Source organism: Biomphalaria glabrata, chromosome 10 (genome assembly GCF_947242115.1).
Source record: "Biomphalaria glabrata chromosome 10, xgBioGlab47.1, whole genome shotgun sequence".
NCBI lineage: Eukaryota > Metazoa > Mollusca > Gastropoda > Planorbidae > Biomphalaria > Biomphalaria glabrata.
Window position 1 is genome coordinate 26,517,294 of NC_074720.1, and position 12,826 is coordinate 26,530,119.

The 12,826-nt window shown below is 34.9% G+C and overlaps 1 protein-coding gene across 1 annotated transcript; it reads left to right on the forward strand.

The window, feature by feature from the left end:
• The first annotated feature begins 2,342 nt into the window (after positions 1–2,342).
• On the forward strand, positions 2,343–12,591 carry LOC129928826 (endoglucanase-like). The gene is made up of 5 exons (XM_056045092.1): positions 2,343–2,491; positions 2,823–2,957; positions 4,464–4,589; positions 6,703–6,828; positions 12,369–12,591. Exons 1-5 carry the CDS (start codon positions 2,449–2,451, stop codon positions 12,539–12,541), a joined length of 603 nt encoding a protein of 200 aa, XP_055901067.1. The 5' UTR covers positions 2,343–2,448; the 3' UTR covers positions 12,542–12,591.
• The last annotated feature ends 235 nt before the right edge of the window (positions 12,592–12,826 follow it).

Sequence of the window (12,826 nt, forward strand, 5' to 3'; positions counted from 1 at the left end):
TTATATATAAAGTTTGTACATTATATGGTAAGTTTCTACATTATATGGTAAGTTTCTACATTATATATAAAGTTTGTACATTATATGGTAAGTTTCTACATTATATGGGAAGTTTCTACATTATATATAAAGTTTGTACATTATATGGGAAGTTTGTACATTATATGGTAAGTTTCTACATTATATGGTAAGTTTCTACATTATATATAAAGTTTGTACATTATATGGTAAGTTTCTACATTATATATAAAGTTTGTACATTATATGGTAAGTTTCTACATTATATATAAAGTTTGTACATTATATGGTAAGTTTCTACATTATATATAAAGTTTGTACATTATATGGTAAGTTTCTACATTATATATAAAGTTTGTACATTATATGGTAAGTTTCTACATTATATGGTAAGTTTCTACATTATATATAAAGTTTGTACATTATATGGTAAGTTTCTACATTATATATAAAGTTTGTACATTATATGGTAAGTTTCTACATTATATATAAAGTTTGTACATTATATGGTAAGTTTCTACATTATATATAAAGTTTGTACATTATATGGTAAGTTTCTACATTATATGGTAAGTTTCTACATTATATATAAAGTTTGTACATTATATGGTAAGTTTCTACATTATATGGGAAGTTTCTACATTATATGGGAAGTTTGTACATTATATGGTAAGTTTCTACATTATATGGTAAGTTTCTACATTATATATAAAGTTTGTACATTATATGGTAAGTTTCTACATTATATGGTAAGTTTCTACATTATATATAAAGTTTGTACATTATATGGTAAGTTTCTACATTATACGGTAAGTTTCTACATTATATATAAAGTTTCTACATTATATGGGAAGTTTCTACATTATATGGTAAGTTTCTACATTATATATAAAGTTTGTACATTATATGGTAAGTTTCTACATTATATGGTAAGTTTCTACATTATATATAAAGTTTGTACATTATATGGGAAGTTTGTACATTATATGGTAAGTTTCTACATTATATGGTAAGTTTCTACATTATATATAAAGTTTGTACATTATATGGTAAGTTTCTACATTATATGGTAAGTTTCTACATTATATATAAAGTTTGTACATTATATGGGAAGTTTGTACATTATATGGTAAGTTTCTACATTATATGGTAAGTTTCTACATTATATGGTAAGTTTCTACATTATATATAAAGTTTGTACATTATATGGTAAGTTTCTACATTATATGGGAAGTTTCTACATTATATATAAAGTTTGTACATTATATGGGAAGTTTGTACATTATATGGTAAGTTTCTACATTATATGGTAAGTTTCTACATTATATATAAAGTTTGTACATTATATGGTAAGTTTCTACATTATATGGTAAGTTTCTACATTATATATAAAGTTTGTACATTATATGGGAAGTTTGTACATTATATGGTAAGTTTCCACATTATATGGTAAGTTTCTACATTATATATAAAGTTTGTACATTATATGGTAAGTTTCTACATTATATGGTAAGTTTCTACATTATATATAAAGTTTGTACATTATATGGTAAGTTTCTACATTATATATAAAGTTTGTACATTATATGGTAAGTTTCTACATTATATGGTAAGTTTCTACATTATATATAAAGTTTGTACATTATATGGTAGATTTGTACATTATATATAAAGTTTGTACATTATATGGTAAGTTTCTACATTATATGGTAAGTTTCTACATTATATATAAAGTTTGTACATTATATGGTAAGTTTCTACATTATATGGTAAGTTTCTACATTATATATAAAGTTTGTACATTATATGGTAAATTTCTACATTATATGGTAAGTTTCTACATTATATATAAAGTTTGTACATTATATGGTAAGTTTCTACATTATATGGGAAGTTTGTACATTATATGGGAAGTTTGTACATTATATGGGAAGTTTGTTTTATATTGATTTCGTGTGCCTGTTCTGTTGTAAATTTGAATCACTAATATTTTCGGGAAGTGGGGTCTTGTTGCCCGGGCGCCTGGCAACCTCGATACGCCACTGGGCATATGGAGATGCACATTATTAGGTGGCAGAGGAAGCGGCAGTGACAGAGGCGGAGGCAGCAAAACAACTTAGTCTTACACTCACCCTCTAGGCGCCCCCCCCCCCCCATGATTATGTTTACGAAAGGAGAAATGTAAAAATTAATTTAAAAAGTTTCTCAAATGGAAACTGACTAACTGTAGACATAATAAGAAAGTCATCTAATTAGAAATGAAATCCACCTAATCAGTCTACTCCTACTGAAACATCTCTCGAGGGCTGAAAGGTCGTTATAACCTTGTAAAGCAAAACAAGATAAGACTTGAAAATGAGAGATAAGACTTGTTTGGGAATAGAAACTTTTTTTTATTAAATCTTGTCCTAATAGTCTCATGAAGCAGTCATGTTGCTTCTCAAAGTTTTAGCATGTATTTTCTTTACTTTAGGTGAGCTCATAGTCAAAAGACAGACAGACAGATAGACAGATAAACAGACAGACAGACAGACAGATAGATAGATAGATAGATAGATAGATAGATAGATAGATAGATAGATAGATAGATAGATAGATATGTAGGTAGGTAGATAGATAGATAGGTAGGTAGGTAGATAGATAGACAGACAGACAGATAGATAGATAGATAGATAGATAGATAGATAGATAGATAGATAGATAGATAGATAGAAGGATGGATTGATTGATTGATTGATTGATTGATTTTAACAATATCTTCACTTGTCCATTCAGTGCATATAATCTTAAGTTCTGTTCTCCAGATTTCACTCACGGCTCTCCCAAATGTGTTAAAGATGCCGCTGGTGTTTACAAATTGAATGGGAAATCTTGTGCTAGCACCACTCGCTATAACCTGAGCCAGAGAGGGGGGTGTGGTTGTGGACCAACAGGATCAAGTCAGTAGTTTCATCGTCTTTTCTCAATTTCGTTACTTTAGTACTATGAATCAATGTGTAGATTTTCATACATGGCAGAAGAACTTTTAAATTGGTAGATTTTGGGTGCATCCTGTGTACGAAATAAAGTCAAGTCAGTGTTACGTTGTAATGAAAGGGTAGATGTGTGTGTTAGCAAGCTTATATCTCTCCACTCCCTCTGTCTGTCTAGTACAAACTTTGTTACTAAGCTTATATCTCTCCACTCCCTCTGTCTGTCTAGTACAAACTTTGTTACTAAGCTTATATCTCCACTCCCTCTGTCTGTCTAGTACAAACTTTGTTAGCAAGCTTATATCTCTCCACTCCCTCTGTCTGTCTAGTACAAACTTTGTTACCAAGCTTATATCTCCACTCCCTCTGTCTGTCTAGTACAAACTTTGTTAGCAAGCTTATATCTCCACTCCCTCTGTCTGTCTAGTACAAACTTTGTTAGCAAGCTTATATCTCCACTCCCTCTGTCTGTCTAGTACAAACTTTGTTACCAAGCTTATATCTCCACTCCCTCTGTCTGTCTAGTACAAACTTTGTTAGCAAGCTTATATCTCCACTCTCTCTGTCTGCCTAGTACAAAATTTGTACACATTATTTCTCCAACACCCAGTCACGGATGAAGTTGAAAATGTGCAAAATCATTTCCTGTACCTGAGAAAAGAAGAATCAATTTAAAAAATTAACCAATTAGTTAATTAGCTATTGGTCATTAAATATTTTGTTTGTTATCAAACAAGGGAAAGAAATCGTGCTTGACAGATGTGGTGATATACGTTGAATTAGTCCGCTTGAGGAGCACCTTAACATTCATGCAGATACCCTTTCTTCTCCCCCCCCCCTTTTTTTTTCACAACTGGTCCAGCCAGGTGATAAACTACATAGCGCATTGAGACAGGTGATAAGCTACATAGCGCATTGAGACAGGTGATAAGCTACATAGCGCATTGAGACAGGTGATAAGCTACAGAGCGCATTGAGAAAGCTAAAAACATGAACAAAAACAATTGGTAAATCTATTTCTAATCACACAGATGTATTCGTCTAGAAAGTCTAGATTGATACAATTACACTAGATATAACCTTTTGTTTTTTTAAAGTACTTTTTATGTTTTTCATGTTAGCTCTGCAGAAACGTATTTTCCTAGCACAACATAATTAAAAATGGAGAAAGCATTAGACTTTAACTTGATGACCTAAAACTTACAAAAACTACAGTAAACTAAGTCAACAAAGGACGTTTCATACTGCCGCGCAGTGAGATACTATTTAGTTTAGTTTTTTAGTTGGCAAGAGTGGAGTTAGCCTCCTTGAGATTGTTTAGTTTAGCGTTCACTAATGACACTCTACATTGGATGTAGTCCTGTGGAGCTATACGTGCGTGTGAAGACGCATAGATTCCTGTACAGGAGAAATGGATGAACCAACAGAGATATACGATAAATAAATATGGCATGATAATCTTTTGTTTCTTAGCTAATCCATTCAACTGGGAGCTGGACAACTTTGTGGCGGCGGTCAACTTAAAATTCTTTGATGACAATGGAGATAGACAGTTCTGTGGACACGAGTGTGGTGTCTGTGTTAAACTGACCCCAACAGGTTGGTCAAAACTTTTGAAACTGATCCTAACAGGTAGTCAATGTTTCTATGTTAGACTGATCCTAACAAGTTGTCAATGTTTCTATGTTAGACTGATCCTAACAGGTAGTCAATGTTTCTATGTTAGACTGATCCTAACAAGTTGTCTATGTTTCTATGTTAGACTGATCCTAACAAGTTGTCAATGTTTCTATGTTAGACTGATCCTAAAGAGTTTGTCAATGTTTCTATGTTAGACTGATCCTAACAGGTAGTCAATGTTTCTATGTTAGACTGATCCTAACAAGTTGTCAATGTTTCTATGTTAGACTGATCCTAACAGGCAGTCAATGTTTCTATGTTAGACTGATCCTAACAGGCAGTCAATGTTTCTATGTTAGACTGATCCTAACAGGCAGTCAATGTTTCTATGTTAGACTGATCCTAACAGGCAGTCAATGTTTCTATGTTAGACTGATCTCGATGTAATAGTGGATATTGTACGGCCGCGTCCGATCTGGCTCTTTCAACAATTAGTTTCTACGTTCTTTTGTCATTGCTGTCAACGACGCCATATTGTTTCTGATGTTATGCAGGTTGGTTAGCTTATAGGCAACGGTAGGACCATAGAAAGAGCCGGATAGGACGCGGGGGTACAAAATCTGGAGTGTCTACAAATTTAATGATAGTGTAGTAAAGTGTTTATACTGTTAACTGCCTTATAATGATCTACCTTAGTTACATTGTTAACTGCCTTATAATGATCTGCCTTAGTTACACTGTTAACTGCCTTATAATGATCTGCCTTAGTTACACTGTTAACTGCCTTATAATGATCTGCCTTAGTTACACTGTTAACTGCCTTATAATGATCTACCTTAGTTACACTGTTAACTGCCTTATAATGATCTGCCTTAGTTACACTGTTAACTGCCTTATAATGATCTGCCTTAGTTACACTGTTAACTGCCTTATAATGATCTGCCTTAGTTACACTGTTAACTGCCTTATAATGATCTGCCTTAGTTACACTGTTAACTGCCTTATAATGATCTACCTTAGTTACACTGTTAACTGCCTTATAATGATCTGCCTTAGTTACACTGTTAACTGCCTTATAATGATCTGCCTTAGTTACACTGTTAACTGCCTTATAATGATCTGCCTTAGTTACACTGTTAACTGCCTTATAATGATCTGCCTTAGTTACACTGTTAACTGCCTTATAATGATCTGCCTTAGTTACACTGTTAACTGCCTTATAATGATCTGCCTTAGTTACACTGTTAACTGCCTTATAATGATCTGCCTTAGTTACCTATTTTAACTAGTTTCCATTATCTTCTTCCTCGTTCTCATTTTTATGTTGGAGTGTTCAGATGACTAGACCAATACATGAGATGAACTGCTCAGTAGTTTCCAAATCAGGGAGCTCTCCAAATAGTTTTCTTTCTATTGGGGTGTTTTGGGGCCAGTGTCTTTTACGGGCCTCTTAGTATAGAGAGCAGTTTTGAAGGGCATGGTCAGTATTCTCTGGTGACACTCCACATGGGCAGATTTCACTGGTTCCAATGTTGAGCTTCTGGTACATATGTTGTCGCATTCTGTATTGCCCGGTTATGAGTAGAAAGATCAGACGTTCATCTTGTCAGGATAGTAGGCGTCATCTTTCTTGTGATTTGGGTGAGAGCTTGTCCATTTCTCATTTATTCTAGCTTCCATGATGAATTAGTTAACTTGCCTTAATAAATTAGTTACATAATGAACTAGTTACGGATTGGAAGAAAACATATTTTTAATAACAAAATATTCAAATATTGGAAACCGCTCCAGCTGTATAGACAATAGGCTTAACATTTATCTTTATTTGGCAAGTTATTCTTCGTATATGTGACGTAAAGTTATTTTTATCTCTCAAGTAATTTAATCCTTCAGAGACGGACGTCCCTCGATTCTATATTGTACACCACTCTCAGAGAAATGAAAGAAATTCTAGTCAGGCTCCCCAAAGATTTGCTCCTGTCAAACAACATTTTGTTTTCTTTAGTTGTTTACAAACAAGATTTAAATTCAACTCTGTTTACTAAAGTGTTTGTTTGCAAACATTTTCCTAATTTTGTTGTTGTTATTTCAGGGGGTTTTGTTGCCGGCAAAGGTCACAGCCCACATAACCTCACTCCCACTATTTTCTTAATAACGAACGTCTGCCCAACTACTGGAACAGATGAGTGGTGTAAAATTGGTGGAAAACCTGGCAGTAGTGAGTTCATTAAGACGTTTTAGTTAGAACATTATGCCATGCATGTCTTTCTAATTTCCAAGCAACAGTCACTGAAATGTCATCAGGGATCCATTTGACTTGTGTTACTGTCACCGTGCTATTGGCATGTAAGGGCCCTGTACTCCTATCATCCAAAACCGTTTTGAATCCATTTTTAGCGGCCCCCGAAAGGGGAAAAGACGCTATTAGTTTTGTGCGAAATGTCTGTCCGTCTGTCCGTCTGTCCGTCCGTCCCGTTTAGATCTCGTAAACTAGAAAAGATATTGAAAATCCGACATCACAATATTTTAGACCATTCAAAGTTCTGATGCAACGGCTACTTTTTTTTCTGAAAGCGAAAAAACTAATTTTTAAAATCAGTTATGCAAGCAGTTTTTTAAAGGGAAAAAGCTAATTAGTATGCATTATAAGTTAGACCTAAATTAAAAAGAATAGTAAACTTGTAAACGTCATTTTCGTAAAAAAAAATTTATTACGGAGATATTTCCTTTTTTTTTTTTTTTTTTTTTTTTGAGCATTCAAATAAGAGATTGATCCTTTTCAAAACAATTACATCTATTATAAGACTTCAGTTAGGCCAGGAGAGGCGCGGTAGCTGAGCGGTAAAGCGCTTGGCTTCCGAACTGGGGGCCCCAGGTTCGAATCCTGGTTAGGACTGGGATTTTCAACTTCGGAATCCTTAGGTGCCTCTGAGTCCACCCAGCTGCAATGGGAACCTGATATTAGTTGGGGAAAAGTAAAGGCGGTTGGTCGTTGTGCTGGCTACATGACACCCTCGTTAACTGTAGGCCACAAAAACAGATGAACTTACATCATCTGCTCTATAGACCACAAGGTCTGAAAGGGGAACTAGTTAGGCCAGGTTCACATCTAACTTTGCATTCACTTGCACCTATACTTTGATCTGCTGGACCGTTGGGGCACTACACAAGATCGGTCAACCTTCTTTCTCCATTCTTATCTCTCATTTGTCTTTGGTATAATTTCATTTGGATGTTCTTTCTGAAAATATTGAAGCCTGCCTGGGTGGACCACTTCGGGGGCCGATTTTGAGTTTGTGCTTGTTATAAAAAAATTCTTTTAAATTTTGAATACTTCTAGCTCAGAATGTATGCAGTGGCTACGCCCATTACATCTAACTCATTCAAAATATTATTCACGCCCTTTACCTTTAGCTTATTTGGAAAAACGGTGCACGATCTATATCGTTAGTCCAATACAAAGTACGACGCATGCCCTTTACAGTTCGTTCAATGAACTCAAGTATGGGTCACCTTCTCCTCTTTGTTTCATTCACACTAGTCCCTCACTAGTCACTCACTAGTCACTCAATAGTCACTCACTAGACACTCACTAGTGTGTCCGCCCATAAGTTAATGAAGAGTGCAACATACGTCATTTAGTCTTAGTTTCAGTAAACAGTGTGTGTGTGTATTAGTCTTAGTTTCAGTAAACAGTGTGTGTGTGTATTAGTCTTAGTTTCAGTAGACAGTGTATGTGTGTATTAGTCTTAGTTTCAGTAAACAGTGTGTGTGTGTATTAGTCTTAGTTTCAGTAGACAGTGTATGTGTGTATTAGTCTTAGTTTCAGTAAACAGTGTGTGTGTGTATTAGTCTTAGTTTCAGTAAACAGTGTGCGTGTGTATTAGTCTTAGTTTAAGTAAACAGTGTGTGTGTATTAGTCTTAGTTTCAGTAGACAGTGTGTGTGTATTAGTCTTAGTTTCAGTAGACAGTGTGTGTGTGTATTAGTCTTAGTTTCAGTAGACAGTGTGTGTGTATTAGTCTTAGTTTCAGTAAACAGTGTGTGTGTGTATTAGTCTTAGTTTCAGTAAACAGTGTGTGTGTGTGTATTAGTCTTAGTTTCAGTAGACAGTGTGTGTGTGTATTAGTCTTAGTTTCAGTAAACAGTGTGTGTGTGTGTATTAGTCTTAAATTCAGTAGACAGTGTGTGTGTGTGTGTATTAGTCTTAGTTTCAGTAGACAGTGTGGGTGTGTGTATTAGTCTTAGTTTCAGTAGACAGTGTGTGTGTGTATTAGTCTTAGTTTCAGTAAACAGTGTGTGTGTGTGTATTAGTCTTAGTTTCAGTAGACAGTGTGTGTGTGTGTATTAGTCTTAGTTTCAGTAGACAGTGTGTTTGTGTATTAGTCTTAGTTTCATTAGACAGTGTGTGTGTGTATTAGTCTTAGTTTCAGTAAACAGTGTGTGTGTATTAGTCTTAGTTTCAGTAGACAGTGTGTGTGTGTGTATTAGTCTTAGTTTCAGTAGACAGTGTGTGTGTGTGTATTAGTCTTAGTTTCAGTAGACAGTGTGTGTGTGTAGTAGTCTTAGTTTCAGTAGACAGTGTGTGTGTAAATTAGTCTTATTTTTAGTAGACAGTGTGTGTGTGTATTAGTGTCTTAGTTTCAGTAAACAGTGTGTGTGTGTATTAGTCTTAGTTTCAGTAGACAGTGTGTGTGTGTATTAGTCTTAGTTTCAGTAGACAGTGTGTTTGTGTATTAGTCTTAGTTTCAGTAGACAGTGTGTGTGTGTATTAGTCTTAGTTTCAGTAAACAGTGTGTGTGTATTAGTCTTAGTTTCAGTAGACAGTGTGTGTGTGTATTAGTCTTAGTTTCAGTAGACAGTGTGTGTGTGTGTGTATTAGTCTTTGTTTCAGGAGACAGTGTGTGTGTGTGTGTATTAGTCTTAGTTTCAGTAGACAGTGTGTGTGTGTATTAGTCTTAGTTTCAGTAGACAGTGTGTGTGTGTGTATTAGTCTTAGTTTCAGTAGACAGTGTGTGTGTGTGTAGTAGTCTTAGTTTCAGTAGACAGTGTGTGTGTAAATTAGTCTTATTTTTAGTAGACAGTGTGTGTGTGTATTAGTCTTATTTTCAGTAGACATTGTGTGTGTGTATTAGTCTTAGTTTCAGTAAACAGTGTATGTGTGTATTAGTCTTAGTTTCAGTAGACAGTGTGTGTGTGTGTGTGTGTGTATTAGTCTTAGTTTCAGCAGACAGTGTGTGTGTGTATTAGTCTTAGTTTCAGTAGACAGTGTGTGTGTGTGTATTAGTCTTAGTTTCAGTAGACAGTGTGTGTGTGTATTAGTCTTAGTTTCAGTAAACAGTGTGTGTGTGTATTAGTCTTAGTTTCAGTAGACAGTGTGTGTGTGTGTATTAGTCTTAGTTTTAGTAGACAGTGTGTGTGTGTGTGTATTAGTCTTAGTTTCAGGAGACAGTATGTGTGTGTATTAGTCTTAGTTTCAGTAGACAGTGTGTGTGTGTATTAGTCTAAGTTTCAGTAGACAGTGTGTGTGTGTATTAGTCTTAGTTTCAGTAGACAGTGTGTGTGTGTAGTAGTCTTAGTTTCAAAAGACAGTGTGTGTGTGTGTATATTAGTCTTAGTTTTAATAAACAGTGTGAGTGTGTATTAGTCTTAGTTTCAGTAGACAGTGTGTGTGTGTATTAGTCTTAGTTTCAGTAGACAGTGTGTGTGTATTAGTCTTAGTTTCAGTAGACAGTGTGTGTGTATTAGTCTTAGTTTCAGTAGACAGTGTGTGTGTATTAGTCTTAGTTTCAGTAGACAGTGTGTGTGTGTATTAGTCTTAGTTTCAGTAGACAGTGTGTGTGTGTGTGTGTGTGTTAGTCTTAATTTCAGTAGACAGTGTGTGTGTGTATTAGTCTTAGTTTCAGTAGACAGTGTGTGTGTGTATTAGTCTTAGTTTCAGTAGACAGTGTGTGTGTGTATTAGTCTTAGTTTCAGTAGACAGTGTGTGTGTGTATTAGTCTTAGTTTCAGTAAACAGTGTGTGTGTGTGTATTAGTCTTAGTTTCAGTAGACAGTGTGTGTGTGTATTAGTCTTAGTTTCAGTAAACAGTGTGTGTGTGTGTATTAGTCTTAGTTTCAGTAGACAGTGTGTGTGTGTGTATTAGTCTTAGTTTCAGTAAACAGTGTGTGTGTGTGTATTAGTCTTAAATTCAGTAGACAGTGTGTGTGTGTGTATTAGTCTTAGTTTCAGTAGACAGAGTGTGTATGTATTAGTCTTAGTTTCAGTAGACAGTGTGGGGGTGTGTATTAGTCTTAGTTTCAGTAGACAGTGTGTGTGTGTATTAGTCTTAGTTTCAGTAAACAGTGTGTGTGTGTATATTAGTCTTAGTTTCAGTAGACAGTGTGTGTGTGTGTATTAGTCTTAGTTTCAGTAAACAGTGTGTGTGTGTGTATTAGTCTTAGTTTCAGTAGACAGTGTGTGTGTGTATTAGTCTTAGTTTGAGTAGACTGTGTGTGTGTGTATTAGTTTTAGTTTCAGAAGACACTGTATGTGTGTGTATTAGTCTTAGTTTCAGTAGACAGTGTGTTTGTGTATTAGTCTTAGTTTCAGTAGACAGTGTGTGTGTGTATTAGTCTTAGTTTCAGTAGACTGTGTGTGTGTATTAGTCTTAGTTTCAGTAGACAGTGTGTGTGTGTATTAGTCTTAGTTTCAGTAGACAGTGTGTGTGTGTGTGTGTATTAGTCTTAGTTTCTGTAGACAGTGTGTGTGTGTATTAGTTTTAGTTTCAGTAGACATTGTGTGTGTGTATTAGTCTTAGTTTCAGTAGACAGTGTGTGTGTGTATTAGTCTTAGTTTCAGTAGACAGTGTGTGTGTGTATTAGTCTTAGTTTCAGTAGACAGTGTGTGTGTGTATTAGTCCTAGTTTCAGTAAACAGTGTGTGTGTGTATTAGTCTTAGTTTCAGTAGACAGTGTGTGTGTGTGTGTTAGTCTTAGTTTCAGTAGACAGTGTGTGTGTGTATTAGTCTTAGTTTCAGTAGACAGTGTGTGTGTATTAGTCTTAGTTTCAGTAGACAGTGTGTGTGTGTAGTAGTCTTAGTTTTAGTAGACAGTGTGTGTGTGTGTGTGTGTTAGTCTTAGTTTCAGTAGACAGTGTGTGTGTGTATTAGTCTTAGTTTCAGTAAACAGTGTGTGTGTGTATTAGTCTTAGTTTCAGTAGACAGTGTGTGTGTGTGTATTAGTCTTAGTTTCAGTAGACAGTGTGTGTGTGTATTAGTCTTAGTTTCAGTAAACAGTGTGTGTGTATTAGTCTTAGTTTCAGTAAACAGTGTGTGTGTGTATTAGTCTTAGTTTCAGTAAACAGTGTGTGTGTGTATTAGTCTTAGTTTCAGTAAACAGTATGTGTGTGTATTAGTCTTAGTTTTAGTAAACAGTGTGTGTGTGTATTAGTCTTAGTTTCAGTAGACAGTGTGTGTGTGTGTATTAGTCTTAGTTTCAGTAGACAGTGTGTGTGTGTGTATATTAGTCTTAGTTTCAGTAGACAGTGTGTGTGTGTATTAGTCTTAGTTTTAGTAAACAGTGTGTGTGTGTATTAGTCTTAGTTTCAGTAAACAGTGTGTGTGTGTGTATTAGTCTTAGTTTCAGTAGACAGTGTGTGTGTGTGTGTATTAGTCTTACATAAATAAAACAAAATGTGAACGCCATTTTCCTTGACTCGCTAGAAGAACTATTGCTCCATTGATTGTATATATTTGAACGTGATACTTCTTCTCTGTCTAGATCAAACCAACTCGCACGGCTATGAAGCTCACTTTGTACTTCAGAACCACAGCAACCAAATCTCCAACCTCCTAGGGTGGGACAACCCTGAGGTCACGTGGGAGGTAGTCACATGTCCATCAGACTTTCAAACCAAGTACCATCAATGTGAATGTTTTAGTGCTGCTGGATAATGTGATAAAGTCTCAAGGGGAATAAGTCGTTTGAGATTCACATCCTGTGATTATAGCTCAAAGAAAAACAAAACAAAAAACATTTAAAACAAATTGTTTGTGGTTTTTTATTATTCAATTTTTTTTTTCACAAAACATTTCAATCAAATGAAATATTAAGCTGTAGGGAAAAATAAATTTAATGACTATATATGTTTCAAACTTCTTATGGTTAAAATTAGAGAGCTAAAAATAGCTTCGTCTTACGTGTCATACATGAATTCACTTCCTGGTCTGAAGGAAGAA